Raw genomic sequence first — 14980 nt, 5'->3', positions numbered from 1 at the left:
GTGAGGGTGATAGGCCAGAGAGGGGGTGGGGGCGGAGAGGTCGGGAAGAAGATTGCAGGTCAAGAAGGTGGTGCTGAGTCTGAGGGTTGGGACTGAGATAAGTTGGAGAAATCTGCATTCATCCCTCAGCACCCTTCTAATAATCACAACCATTTTCTTGTGCAGAAGTCATTAAAAATGGAAGGGTGAGTGGAGAGAATAGTCAATGAAATGCCCAGCATTTTTGTACTACAGCAAGGAGGTTATTTTGGACTTACATAATACACTAGTTAGTCCTCAATTGAAGTGTTGATACACATCTGGGCATCATACCTCAGGAGAATGTGAACACCTTGGAGACAGCACAGAAAAGGTTTACCAGAATGGTTCCTAGGATGAGAAAGGTTTTGAAGATAATTTGGAGAAAAACGCATTGCATTCCTTGAAGAGGAGAAGGCTTAGAGGGGATTTAATAGAAATTTTCAAAATCATGATGGGTCAGGACAAGGTCAGTAGATAACGTGAAACTTTTGCCCTCTTATAAAAGGATTGATTCAGGGCACAAATTGAAATTAATGTACAAAAGAAGTAAGTGAGATGTGAATGAAATCTTATTTCCACAGAGTGTGGTTAAGGTCTGCAATACACTGCCTTGAAGCCTGGTGAACATAGATTAATTGAGGGATTCCAGATGGCATTAAATAACTATTTGAACAGAAAAGAAAATGTGCACAGTTCTGAGGAAAAGACATGAGAATGGCACTAGGTATCAATGTTCATTCAGATAGTCAGTGCAGACATATGCGGCATAATGCTGCACCAGAACCAGCTTGTGACTCTATGGCATGCAGTGTGATAGATATTAATACTTTTTATCTGTTGGCATGGTTTAAATTTTGTTGCAGGGATGAAAATTGTAGCTTGTAATCTTCATCACATTTAATGCTTCTTTGATTGCTTCCATGTCCACTTCAAGCTGCCCAGATATTTTGCATGATTCATTTTGTCATTATGTCAAAAAATATTGAATTATATTTCTCTAAATATAAGGCTTGATGAGTATTATAGTACAAAATAACCAGTATTGTTTCTTTCCATCAAGGAAAGGTTATTGTTGCGTATGTCTTTTCATCATCAAGCATCAAAATACAATTGCTTTAATCTTGGTGACGGTATATATTAATCAATTTCTCAAGTTGACTGAAGTATCCTGATCTGATTTCATCATGAACATCCTCCATTTCTAATTATATGTTAATTTTGTTAGTGTGGCTGTTAATACTTAAGTCATTATAGATCACTTCAATCTTATATTCCCCATTTAAACTTCAAAGGTTTTTCATTGAACTGTAATGTATTCAAGATAATTCCCACTATTATATTTTCTTTGGTGATAAAATATATTTGGCCAAGTATATTTAAGCATTGTCATAAAGTTATATTTACTGGAATTGCTACAACAATGCTACTGGAAAATGCTAAACAGACTTTTAGATTTAACTATATTTAAATGGTTATAGGGATTTTGCTGGGATGGCAGGACTAACGTTTGAAGACAGATTGGATAAATTAGGGGTATATACAATGGAATTTAGAAGAATGAAGGAGAATCTCAAATAAACCTGTAAAAATTCTAAAAGGACTGGACAGGGTCAATGAAGAAAGAATGTTCCCGGTGCTCTCTCTGTGTGCACAGTCTAAGGATGTGGGATAGGCCATCTAGGACTGAAATGAGAAGAACTTTTTTCATCCAGAGACTGGTGAGCCTGTAGAAGTTTCTGCCACTAGAAAGCTGTTGAGGCCAAAACAAATGAGTTAGATATAGTTCTTAGGACTAAAGGAATCAAAGGGTATGGGAAGAAATTGGGAACAAGATACTGAGTTAAATAATCAGCCATGATCATATTGAATGGCAGGTCAGGCTCAAAAGGATGAATGGCATACACATGCTCCTATATTCTATGTTTTTATGTTCCTTATTTAGCAGGGCACATTAGATGATTGGATTAAGTAGCATAATCCATTAATCAATATGTGAGGCTTTTTACTAAAACAGAGCATTTGACATCATATACAATTATAAATATACCTTTGAAATCTAACAATATGAAATGAATATGAATAAAAGCTAAAGCAATTGGCAATAAAAACACATGAACATGATGCTGTTCTGTTATAGTTCAGTCAGGAGCTTGAATTGTAGTAGTAACATATACCCTTACCTGCATTGTTGAAAAGGAATGATTAAATGAATCACTCAACACCCAGGTCCACTTGAGCATCAAAGAGTTTATTGTGAGAAGGAAGCTTCTGGGCAATCCAGGGATTTCTCCACTGAGCAAAGGACACTGGATTAAACATATATTTTTTACACATTTGTTTCTAGCCCACCTTGGCTATTTCAAACCAATCATCTTATTATATATACACTCAATCAGAATACATATGTGACTGTATGATCAGTCCATAGACAGCTGTATGCCGACTCATGATGTTCACTTTATAAATTATCCTTGGGTCATCACAATACATGTTATTCAACCACATTCCAGATAGCACTCCCTTCCTAATAAAAGGACATTGCTTCAATTCACCTGAGACTAAAATTTCACAGGAATACAGTTAAATCCCATATTGGCTATATATTTAAAACTCCCATTCCAAAGATAGGTGGCTACATTTTGTTATACAATCTCACTAAAGAATAAGACACATGACTATGCTTTTTGTATAGTGAGCTTTACCATGGTTCTCTACACAAGTATCTATGTCTTTTTCTGTGTAACAGAGCCCATTACATACATTTTATGACACCCTTTGTGTGTTATCTCTGTCTAGTGCCTTGGATATATTTGCTCAAAGAAGGCTTCTAATTATCCCAGCTTATAGTTTGACTTGAAACAGCAGACTATATAAGCTGCAGTTTCAGTTCTTACCCCCAGCAAATTATATCAAGTGAGGACTACTTCCAGCCATTTAATGCTGCTTCAGCCAAGGGCAGCTCCAACGCATGTAATCTGGAGTTATGGATAGTGAAGGTAGAAGTTCCAACATTCTTTCCACCACATGGCTGACCAGAAATCTCTTCCACTCTTACTGCATATCACTGGTGTATTCAGAAGGATTTGCAAGTTGATACTCATCTTGCTGGCCATATTATAAACACATATTACTTGACCATTACATTCAGGGACTCAAACGTGGAGCTTCCAGGCAGGGATACTACCCATTGTGCCATGTGAACCTTATTTAAAATAAAAAACTGTTTGATAAAAACATGTGCATTTTAGTTTTGCTTCTCTTAAATAAAATATTTGATTCCTTACAATTAGAAAGCATCATTTTGCAAGAGACTGGAGTTTTGTTTTGATACTGAGCGTAATGGGTACATGTAGTTGGCCATTTTCTCTGTTTGCACTTTAGGTTGTTTTGACACTCATATTTCAGATCTGTCTCATGGGTGAATCCCAAATCCCTGCATCTTTAAGTGTGGTCATCTTAGCTTTAAGTTTATGCAAATTTTTAGTAGCATGTCCAAGATAATAAATTAAAACTCCATTGAGTTAATTTCTTTAGCTATTGATGTCACCAGATTTTGTGGTAACAGTTCACTTATGGTCCTAGTACAAATCCTTGACTAAGCTATTAGATTCATTCAGTTTCGTGAGGGTCTGTATAGATTACATTTTTAGATTAGATTACTTACAGTGTGGAGACAGGCCCTTCAGCCCAACAAGTCCACACCGACGCACCGAAGCGCAACCCACCCAGACCCATTCCCTTACATTTATCTCTTCACCTAACACTATGGGGCAATTTAGCATGGCCAATTCATCTAACCTGTATATTTCTTGGACTGTGGGAGGAAACCGGAGCACCCAGAGGAAACCCACGCAGACACGGGGAGAATGTGCAAACTCCACACAGTCAGTCGCCTGAGGCAGGAATTGAACCCGGGTCTCTGGCGCTGTGAGGCAGCAAGTGCTAACCACTGTGCCGCCATGCCGCCCTATGTTGAAAGGAAGTATACTCTAGTATCTCTCCAGACTGTATGAATCTCTTGTCTCTTTACTAAAGATTTCCACAAAGAGGAACGCTCAGAGTTTAACTATTTTTTGATTGATTAGCATATTTATGAGGTTATCATAAGTTATTCTTTTGATATGGTTTTTCAATGTCTGCATTTTTTGAACAGCACTAAGTTGTATGAAGTGGCACAAATCTATTGATATTGTGAGTGGTTGTGTCTGTTTGACATTTTTATAAGGTTGTAACAGCAGCATTTTATTTCAAAGGAGATTTTTGAATGGGTGCTTTTAATGATTACTTTAAAAAATTGCCACACTATTACTACACGACTGATTGGTTCTGTATACGATTCAAATTGGGTGAGTGGACATGGGAAACATGGAGAAAGCAAATGAGCTATGATGGGGCATGGAGGAGATTGGGGAATGAGGCTAAGGTCATTTTAAACCTACCTTGTAAAAAGGTTCCCAAATCTAAACTGTGGTTTGTTGCACCTCTGAGATCCTGGAAACATGTCTCCTACCAAAGGTGGCGTGGTGGCTCAATGGTTAGCACTGCTGCCTCACAGTGTCATGGACCCAAGTTCAATTCCAGCCTCGGGTGACTGTCTGTGTAGAGGTTGTACATTCTCCTGTGTATGCATGGGTTTCCTCCAGTTTCCTACCCCAGTCCAAACACACAGTGCCAATTAGGTGGATTGGCCATGCTAAATTACCCATACTGTCGAGGGATGTGTAGGATAGGTGGATTGGCCATGGAAAATGCAGGATATAGGGGTTGGGCCTGGTTGGGATGCTCTTCAGCAAGTTGTTGTGGACCTGTTGGGCTAAAAGTAGGGATTCTGTGATTCAAAACAGATCCAACTCTAGGAAAATAACAGGCCCTCCAAAATATCACACTAACAATGGATTTGACAAAGATTGTTGAATGCAGGCTCATTGCGTGCACCCTTATTCCAAATCTTACATGGTGGGACTGGGGTTGGTATCCTGAATTGGATCCCACCATTTCAAATCTCCTCACCTTCAGTCGGACATGAATGAAGGCATGAAAATCTAAAGTATACATTTTGTTTGTATACAATTTTTGATTTGGCTATTTTTACAACTGGAATCTGCAATTTAAAAAAAAGTCCATCACACAGGGTTAAAATTTCTGTAGGAGCAAATTAGTGGAGATGCTGAAATCTATACTGAAGACTAAAAAGTGCTGGAGATCACAGCAGGTTAGGCAGCATCCATGGAGAGAAAGCAATCTGACGTTATGAGTAAATTTCCCATGGTTTGCTTTTCTTTATGAATTGGACACTTTTTACTTCCAAGTTAAAGCATGCAAAAGGAATGTTTGCAGAGGCTTTATTCCTCAGAAGCATTCTGGAACATCTTGCCATATTGTTGATCAGTTTATTTGTTATCATACATCAATTACAAATAGTCTACTAGCAAACATCTTTACCCCAGCTGGCTAGATATTTTTGATATCTATAGTGAATTTGATTGGCAGATGTATCCGACCATCCTGAGAAGGGCACATGCCTTTGACCAATTTCAGTATCTTTTGGTTTGATGTTTATATGAGCTTTGTGGTTCAGTCTGCAGTCAGATTCGGAAACAGCCAGTAGCATAACGGTTTGAGTAACTTAAATTTCATGTTATCTGACAAGCAGCTGTGATTTTATTTTCAGATTGTAACATTTCATGGTATGAAAAGTGAGCTTATGTTTTAAAGTCCATATTAAGAGTGAAGGTTAGCAGCTCCCATAATATTTTGTGCATAAAGAAGGATAAAGAAACGTTTGAGTTTCTGTTTTATATTATTTACTGTTTATTCACTTCTGTCTGGGTATTAAAATGCACTTGTAGTGGGAATTATTCTACACAATTATTCTACATAATTCACTGAAAAATGAAATAATAAAAGGATCATAATTCCCAGGGTTAAGCTATTCTGTTGAAAATAAGCAACTTGGAAATTTCACTCAAGGACAAAATTTTGATGTAGATGTGCTCAGAATTTATGGCCAGATCTGGAACTGAGCTATTTAGGAATAGGGTTTCTTTGGCCTTCCTCGGTTAAATTAAAGAATTTGAGGATATTTGCAGTGGAGGTCCTGAAGTGTCTTTGAAATAATATCAGATACACCCCAGTTGATCTAGTTTGAGTTAAACCTGCTACAAACAGACACAGGTTCTGAGCTTAGTGAAGAACTACAAATTTAATGCTGTGGAGAGATCAATATTCAATAATGGATTTATCAACACAAGATTACATAGAATATACAACACAAAAATAATTGTTTTTGAAGTTAAGCATCTGATCTTAGCCAGGATCACCACACTAGATATGCAGCCACCAAAGATGGGAATGGCACAGTTCATATGAACAGGTGTATATCTGACAATGTTCTGCTAGGACCTACAGCAAAAGATCCCTGGAAATGAAGAACTTCTTCCCAAGGTTCCATCTTCCATCCTGCTCAAGTCTGCAAATCAGTTCTTCAAACTTAAATGATTCAATTATATCATGGCAATCCACTTACCTACTGCTAAATATGTCATAATACACTTACATAGCAAATATGTAATTATGCTATACATTTAAATGCTTATCTCATAGTATTTTGGTATTTTTTCACTAAAAAAAATGAAATTTGTCCACTTAAAAGTAACTTTTCAAAGTATTTAAGCAGGATTTTGATTATCGTAAATTTATGTAGGTGGACTGCAGCAAATCAAGAAGGCAGTTCACCACCACCTTTTCAAGGGCAACTAGAGATGGGCAATAAATGCTGGCCAGCCCACATCCCACAAATGATTTATAAAAAGGGAGATTTTATTAGTTGCCAATGTGGACTACATTGTATCACAGGATGCAGTACATTTCAACATCATTTTAAATCCATCATCTTTTTCTGTCACAGGATACTGACCTGATTATGACCTTTAACATTTCTATGCATCGCTCTTGGTGGATGGAGAATGGACCAGGATGTGCAGTAGCAACTATAACTGATACTCCAGAATGGGTACCAGAGGATCACCGCTACATTTATATCAGAGGGTGTCTCCTAGAATACCAGTATATAGAGGTGGCACATAGTTCACTACAAGTTATCCTTGCAGTAAGTATCCATTTCCTTTCAGCATCCACTTAGTGTATTTTTTTACGGCAGAAGTGTTTTCGGTATAGATATCCTCCCAAATATCCACTCTAAATTTCACAAGCACATTACAGAAACCTTTGGAAAATGTAAATACCATTTAGCACACCCCATCTTAATAGAGTTTCTGCATTTTCCATAAAAGCTACAATGGATGATTTAAAGAACTGCTACAGAGATTTGTCAATGCTGTTTTGGATTGTGTGATGTAAGAAAATAATTGGTAGTTATGATTTTTTTTGTTGAGAAAGGTGAAAAGTGAAGATTGTTGATATAGGACAATGGACAGTGAAGAAATATTTTAAAAGTGCTGTAAATCAAAAGTGACTGCACAGCTCCAAGCTTGGGTTTTGAACCTGTGCAGATTGCAGAGGTGAGGGAATACAGATTCATAAATGTATAGTTATGATGAGTTGGGAAAGGAAACTGTTGATGATGAGGCCATGATTAACCTTTTTGCAATGAATTCCTTATAAGGTGAGACTTGAACTCAAATTGCACATGGTATCTTGGTGAAATTGCTGTTGCTAATATGGAACTTGCAATAAGCAAAATATTATGATTCCGAGGTGGTGGAAGTACACTCCTTGAAGAGTAGAGACCATGTCCTGGTAAGTCCCTCAGTGTAAGTTCAAAGGGAGAAAAAGCCAAGTTGCCAAGTTAACCAGGATATATTGGAATCATTTCTAAGAGTTTATTGCAAAATTCTTCATGATTGTTCAATGAAATAATGGTGCAACCAGCAGAAAGTGTGAAGATCTGTCTACATTCCTACCTCCTTCACCACATTGGGTAGCATGATGGTTCAGTGGTTAGTACTGCTGCCTCACAGCTCCTTGGTCCTGAGTTCGATTCCACCCTCGGGCGTCAGTCTGTGTGGAGTATGCACATTCACTGAGTATCTATGTAAGTTTCTTCTGGGCTCTCTAGTTTCATCGCACACTCCAAACACGTGCAGGTTAGGTGGATTAGCTGTGCTAATCCCATAAGGTTCAGGGTTGTGCTAGCTATGTGGATTAGCTATGGGAAGTGCAGGGTTACAGGGATAGTGTAGGGGGATTAGTCTGGGTGGGATGCTCTTTCAAGGGTTAATGTGGACTCGATGGGCCTGCATTTAGGGACTTTATGATTCTGTGGTTCCACATTCACATCAGTCAAGTGGAGAAGGAGTGGTCAGCAGTAATCCAAATGGAAATAAGAAGAGAGAAATGCATGTCCGGCATTTAGGTAGAATTAGATTTCTCATCATTCACTTAATTTCATTCTTCCTGTAATCCCACACAGTGTAGAATAGGATCAAGCTTAAGAATCTCAAAGTTGAATTCAATGAAGTATTGGTAGGAATACATGTATTGTAAAGGATGCACTTTGGAATCTGAGGATAAAAAGGAAACATTCAATGTATCACTAATTATCATTTCTATAACGAATGATAAGACGACTGTCATCAAGATAGTTGTGATATAAATCAGACACAGGGAAAGGATTGCCAGTCTGTTGAAAGTCAGTTGAAATCTCTGCATTATAATCCTGGAGGCACTGATGAAAGGGCAGGAAAATTGGCCATTGGCTTGATTAAGGAATAAAGCCTACAACTAGTCTCTCGAAAAACAACAGGTTTAGAATTGGAGCTGGGGATTCACTAAATTGAGAGTTCCTCCAATCCCAGCAGTCAAAGTAAGCTAAGGTCTTGCCAAGAATGCACCTCACAAGTCTAGGTGTTCAGGCTGCCTCCTAATGTAAGTGGGGTCAACCTGGTTTTATGCATTAATGGCTGGAACCCAGAAGAGAAGACAGTAATTATTTAATAGAGTAGACCCCTGCCAAGAAGACTGCATGCACAGCATTAAGAAGATTCCTGCAGTCAATTATGTGATATTCCTGAGTGGAAGGATGCTGCCATTTTTCCTTGTTCCTTCACTGGTTATGAGGACCTAAATGTTTTATAGTGGTGAAAGTAAGTCTCAACAAAAAGAGGCCTTTGTTTTGACAAGATGTAGTTTGCTGTATGAAAGCAATCAAATTCAAGTTAGACTAATTAGATATTGAGCTGAACTTCTAAAAGTCACCATAGTCTTACCAATCATGAGAGAGAAAGAGAGAGAGAGCAAACTAGTCATGTTTTACCCTATGGGTCACCACATCTCAGGAAAGGGGTCATGTTGCAGAGTGGAATTCTTCATGGTAATCTGAGAAATAGAGCTAAACATAAATTAGTCCAAAGCTCAGCTCATTAGCTGTGCAATACCTCTTGATGGAGTGTCCCTCACCACAGGCAAATGTACCCACCATTGCTGGGATCTGCAGGGATCTCTCAAAAACTGTCATGAGATTTTATCTAGATCAAAATCTGGAGCACATTCTGGTCAGTGCATCGCTGCCACATCTCCACTGCTGGCCACGGAATAAAAGCCCAATGTCTGCCACTCTGAGGACTATTAGAGACCATGCACCTACTCAGACTGAGCCAGGAGAGGACCCTGCATTGTCAGCAGTTAAACTTCATGGAAGTGCACAAGATACAAGCAGGCTAGTTTGTTAATGGCATTGGCTAAACTGGGTCAAAGGTTGGAGGACTCCACCAACACTGTTTGTACCATGCCACCTCTGGCATGAGAGTGTATTGGAATGCTCAAACAAGAGGCAGGTTGATAGATGTTATGGAGAACCAAGTATAGCACCCCCAGTCTCTGTGTGATGCACAGCCCTGTACTCCATCTATCTAGCTATTGGTACTCAGCACCAACAAGGTGACAGAAAGATGAGGGTCCTTGGCCTCTCTCTAGGTGCTCTTCTTTATAAGGAAACTGAGTGGTGCCAGTAGACACTCACCTGGGAGAGAAAACACATAGAAGCCTCCCAGAATTCTCCCCTCTGGACACTCCAAAGGTGCTTGGACCTTGCACTTGCCTGCAACCCTCAACCCTCAGTACAAGCAGAAGAAGGTGTACCTGCTTCTGTGCAGGACACGCTCTGTATTTTTGTGATATCCAGCTACAATAGCCTTGGGTTGCTCGACCAAAACTCCAAGGTCTAGGGGCTCCAGTGCAGGACAGGCTTCCTTACCCCAGCTGTTGCTAGGTGATCCTGGACTAGGATTTCTACTTCACACAGTAGATCAATGTGTAAAACGTACATGGAACATTTTTTGATTTCAGATGTGTTTCACCTACACTGTGTGAAAGTCTGATTAATGCTATTGCTTTTTGAAGGGCCTCATATTACACAAAAATGGAGTCCCTCCACTCACAGGGTGAATCTCTAAGCATACCACCATCAACACCTAGGAATGGGTTATAGAATTGACATCTCAGTCTTGCTGTTCTCACAAATCTTCATATTCCATTCTCAGTTTCTTCCCCCTTCAACCTCATCAGCTTCGATCTTCTTCCTATTCCAAGCATCACATTTATTTAACTGTTAATTTCCCCAACTTACCTCCAAACCCCAGACATGAAGCACCATCATGCCAGACATAGTATTGTATTGTCCCATATTGAAGCTAGGGTAGTGCTGATTGTGAATGATACCCCCATCCTATAAAATCACATTATCTCTCAGGTTCTATTGTCTCCCCACTTGGATTTGAGGGGTCCGTTACACAATTATTATCCCTTATGCATTCCAGGATGCTGCCTCCAATCCTTTTAATTGAATTCCCCAGCTGTCCACCTGCATCAGTAGCCCCTGATAATGCTCTCTTGATTTTTACTGGACAGAAATGCAAGACTGACTGTGGCCCACTCTTTGACTAACTTTGACAGACTGCACTGACCCATGATTAACCAGACTCCTTACTGTTTTGTATTCAGCTCTTTGATTGACTTACCATGACTCCCCAGACTGGTTGCACTGGACCTACAAAGCTGACTATGGCACACACCTGGACTGTAGAGGTATGAAACCCCTGACCTTCACTTCCCCAAGTGACAAACTGACATGTCCCAGCCTCTGGATTGATAATTGTGGCGAATCTTGACTTGCTACCAGAACCCCCTGACTGAAGGATGTCTCCCTTGACTGGACTAAAGACTACTCCACTCAGATTTGAGATACAGCTATTTAGTAGATGTACAAGCAGTGTGTTTGCTGACTACACTACTGTTTACCATGCCAGAGAACACAGGGTCGAAGAAAGGTGATATAATTCTGATATCTTGAGAAGATCACAAGGAGGGGTTAACCTGCATCTGAAAATCACTAAATGATATCATTCCACCTCATGGGTTGCCTGGGCTCAACTTTTTTTTTGTCTTATGTCCAGAAATGGCAGAGAGCAATCTCTATGTATATGAAAGAGACTTTCAACTACCAGAAACAGAAAAGAAATTGTTTCTTGACACAGAAAAGCTTCTTGGAGGCATGGGAACTGCAGTTGAGTTGAGGCTGCATAATGAATCCAAGAATACTTCATAAGTGAAAGCTGGATGAAATGTTTAGATGCAGTGATCTTAGTTAAAATTATAATGTTGCTGTTGCCAAGGTTTGCCTGCAGTGTAATGAGTGGGACTTCATCCAGTTGCAAATATGCATCACTTATCCTGGGTAATCTTCCAGTTTGAGGCTATTCAATAAATTATACTCCCTAATCTTGGTCACAGAGGTATTATTACCTGTGGTCTGCTAGTTGTGCTGTGACTACTGATGTCCACAGATGGGTTAAAAAAAAACTATAAATGTTTAAAAATATAGTTGGTCACTACAATCCGATCACTCTGTTTTGATCTCATCGTCTTATGATTCTTTCATTTTTGTATACCTCCTCCACACTTCATACATCAGACATCCATTTAAGTACTATTAGAATGTAAATGATTAAAATTTTGAACTATTCTAATTTTTCATTGTTCATAGGCATTTTGGCTTTCCTTCCAATATTTGCATGGATATATTTTACTGGAGCAATTTCCCCCACACCCCCACACCAACACAATGTCCTTACCCTAACCTGATACTTTCATTGAGAAAGTCTGGAAGCAACAAGGGCAAGTGCAGAACCTACAAATGGTAAGGTTCTGCTGTGTTTGGAATATATTGTGGTCATGTTCACTAATACCATCTGAGGTGCATTGGATAGATCCATTACCATCAACCCTTGTTATTGGTATTAATCTGAGTTACTGATATCAGGTAGGAAAGGATGCTCACACGATGTCCTGGAAAGAAGAAAGTCTTGGTTTTGATATACACAATAGGTTTACTACATAGTACAACAAAGTTGCATTAAATCTGAGTTCATGAAAGTTCCCCGTGAAACCTCAGAATAGATGTTAGAGTAAGTATACATTATAGTTCACCTGTATAAAGCTTAGTATTGAATTTGCATCCTTGAACTGGTACTGAACTCAAACTAAAACTAGTTGACTGCTCCCAGGAACAGTACTTAATATCTTGATGGGTAGAGTTTGGTTTAGCCCTTCAGATATTAACTACCAAATAGAACATATGGTCTCCTAGACTTACACCAGTGTCTATATATGGCCTTTCCTCAAGGAAAATATCTAGGCCACTATCTGGGAAGGATACAAGAAACAAGATTGCCATTGCTTCAGTGATGGAGATTTGGAGGAGATCATGTCATGGTAATGAAATAAGACACAACAACAAGGATAGAGTAGAATCAAGAATGGTGCCCCAAAGAAGGAACAGAGTGATCAAAAGAGGGTCAATCGATGTAGTAATTATTGTCAGTATTGAGCTGAAAGGTCAACAACAAAGTGCCCCACAGCCATAGAGCATTGCAGGCAGGCTAACTTGTTGCACCACAAATTATCTGCCCCTCAGTGGGAGGATGTACCACCCACTGGAGCTGACTGGAAATTCCAACTATCCTGGCAGTGCGAGTTCCAGATTGTTCACTGATGGGGCTGCAGACAGATTCACAAAGAAGGCCTGATGGATTCCAGAGTAATACGAGTCAGGGACAGGACATTTCTCAGCACCGTGGGAAAGGATTGTGGGCCATGTTGGAGGAGATTTCAGTCTTATAATGTGTGCCAGGAATGAAGGGAGTACTGACCTCTTGGGGCGGTGTGGGGGAGTGCCCCAATGAACAAAGAGTACCCCTGCTGAAGATAACATGTCTTTCCTTCCCACCTTGCTAAGTGCCTTAAAAAAAAGAGAAACAGAAATCCACCTCCCATCCACCTGCCAAGGCCAACTATTTTATGGTGTGAGCAGTGTTATTATGGGCAATTGTGCTTTGAAAAAGCTTAATTGACTCTTAATTATTTTCAACACAGGATGGGTGAACTGCCAATTTCAATGGGCACTCACACTTGATTATAGCAGTAAGCTCAAGGGTGAGTGGGAAAGTTGGTGAGTGATCCTCCTGACCTATCCAACAGACCACCTCCCAGCAAAACCATAACTGACAGGGACATGTTACGTCCATCTCAAAGAATCATAGAATTGCAGAATGTTTAACTTATAGATGGTGCCGTTGACCCTGCCAATCTGCTCTGGCTCTAGGAAGAGAAATTCAGTTTATCCACTCCCTACATAGATCTTTCCATATAGCCCTATCTTTTTTATTCCCCTTAACTGCATATCCAATTTGGAAGACCTCCCAGGTCTTAAACATGCATTAAAACATGCCTCCTTGACCAGAAATGTGGTCAAATCCTGACCACTAGACAACCAGTGAACTCAAAAGGGAAAGATAGCAAGACTCGCAATGGAATTGGATACAGGCTTTCTCATTGTCAATAAGTAAAATACCTTAGTCAGACTCCTACAATGATGAATATGCATGTCATTCATCTGCTTTGCATGGTAGGTGAAAGGCTGCAGCACTTCCATAAAGGATACTTCAGATAACCATTGTAATTGACTTTGGGTAGCGTTGAAGGTCCAACTAAAGTCTACAGTAGTAGTCTGGCCTGGCTGAGTGTTTAGGATAAAGGCATAGGATGTTGGGTGAGTAGGGTCTTTCATATAACTCCGATATAATGTAACTATTAATTATTTTATGGTGAACATACACTGTTTATCAAAACCAAAACTCTCTTTTGCCTCAACTTCTTGTTACCATTCTTCCCCACTTGACACTGTCAGACAACAGCAGATACCTGTGTGATGGAATCAGGGTCACTCACATTGTATTGTGTTTCATCATTCTTACAGCTTTGCATGAGGATAGAATGCAGGCTGATATAATGCCCTTGAAGCGCATGCTAAAACGATCATCCAGAGACAAAACAGCAGTCTTTTGAACCATTAGTTTTTAGTGGAAGTGCCATATAATGGATACCACTGCTGTGTTCATTTCTCTGGACACCAGCTTCATATAGAGTAGAATCCTTGCCCCAACCAGATACTTTCGTTAAAAAACGTCTGGAAGGAACAAGGGTAAGTGCAGAATTTGCAAGTGGTTTTAGGGAAGGTTGTGCTCTATTTGGTGTATGTTGTGGTCATATTCACTGATACTGTCTGAGGTGACATATAGAATAGAATGTTCTTCATGTTCCACATAAAGTTCAAGCATAAGTTGAAGATAGAATCCTCAACGCTCCGAGCCATTGCACATCAGCTCATTAGCAGGCTAACCAGTTCATGTAGAATTTTGTCATATGTGCTCATGAGCATTTTTCAGGACCCTGAGGCCTCAAAGTCTGGATCTCCATTCTTAGCATTAGAGCTGCCGAATGATCTCACTAATAGGTGAACTGTTTGTGCAATCTTCTGCATATTTATGTCTGGTTATTCATCATACTTGGATCCCTATTCCTGTACTGTAAAACATATCAGTGTCACAGTTTTTGATCTGTAATTTAGCAGTTGTGTTGAGTGATGTATATGCGTTATCCCTTT

At 39.5% G+C, this 14980-nt stretch overlaps 1 protein-coding gene across 7 annotated transcripts in view; it reads left to right on the top strand.

Moving 5' to 3' along the window:
* The window catches only part of nkain2 (sodium/potassium transporting ATPase interacting 2), a 524118-nt gene that overhangs the window by 398724 nt on the left and 110414 nt on the right, over positions 1–14980 (top strand). For all 7 annotated transcript variants that reach the window (XR_006310461.1, XR_006310460.1, XR_006310462.1 and 4 more), the window contains exon 4: positions 6929–7129. Coding sequence is in view for 4 of the 7 variants with exons in the window: in XM_043684074.1 (XP_043540009.1) it covers positions 6929–7129 (201 nt within the window). In the remaining 3 variants the exon portion in view is untranslated. The remainder of the gene's footprint in view (positions 1–6928; positions 7130–14980) is intronic.

The sequence above is a fragment of the Chiloscyllium plagiosum genome, chromosome 3 (assembly GCF_004010195.1).
Source record: "Chiloscyllium plagiosum isolate BGI_BamShark_2017 chromosome 3, ASM401019v2, whole genome shotgun sequence".
Classification (NCBI taxonomy): domain Eukaryota; kingdom Metazoa; phylum Chordata; class Chondrichthyes; order Orectolobiformes; family Hemiscylliidae; genus Chiloscyllium; species Chiloscyllium plagiosum.
Note: the sequence above shows the minus strand (reverse complement) of the source record. Positions and strands in the feature narration are given on the sequence as shown.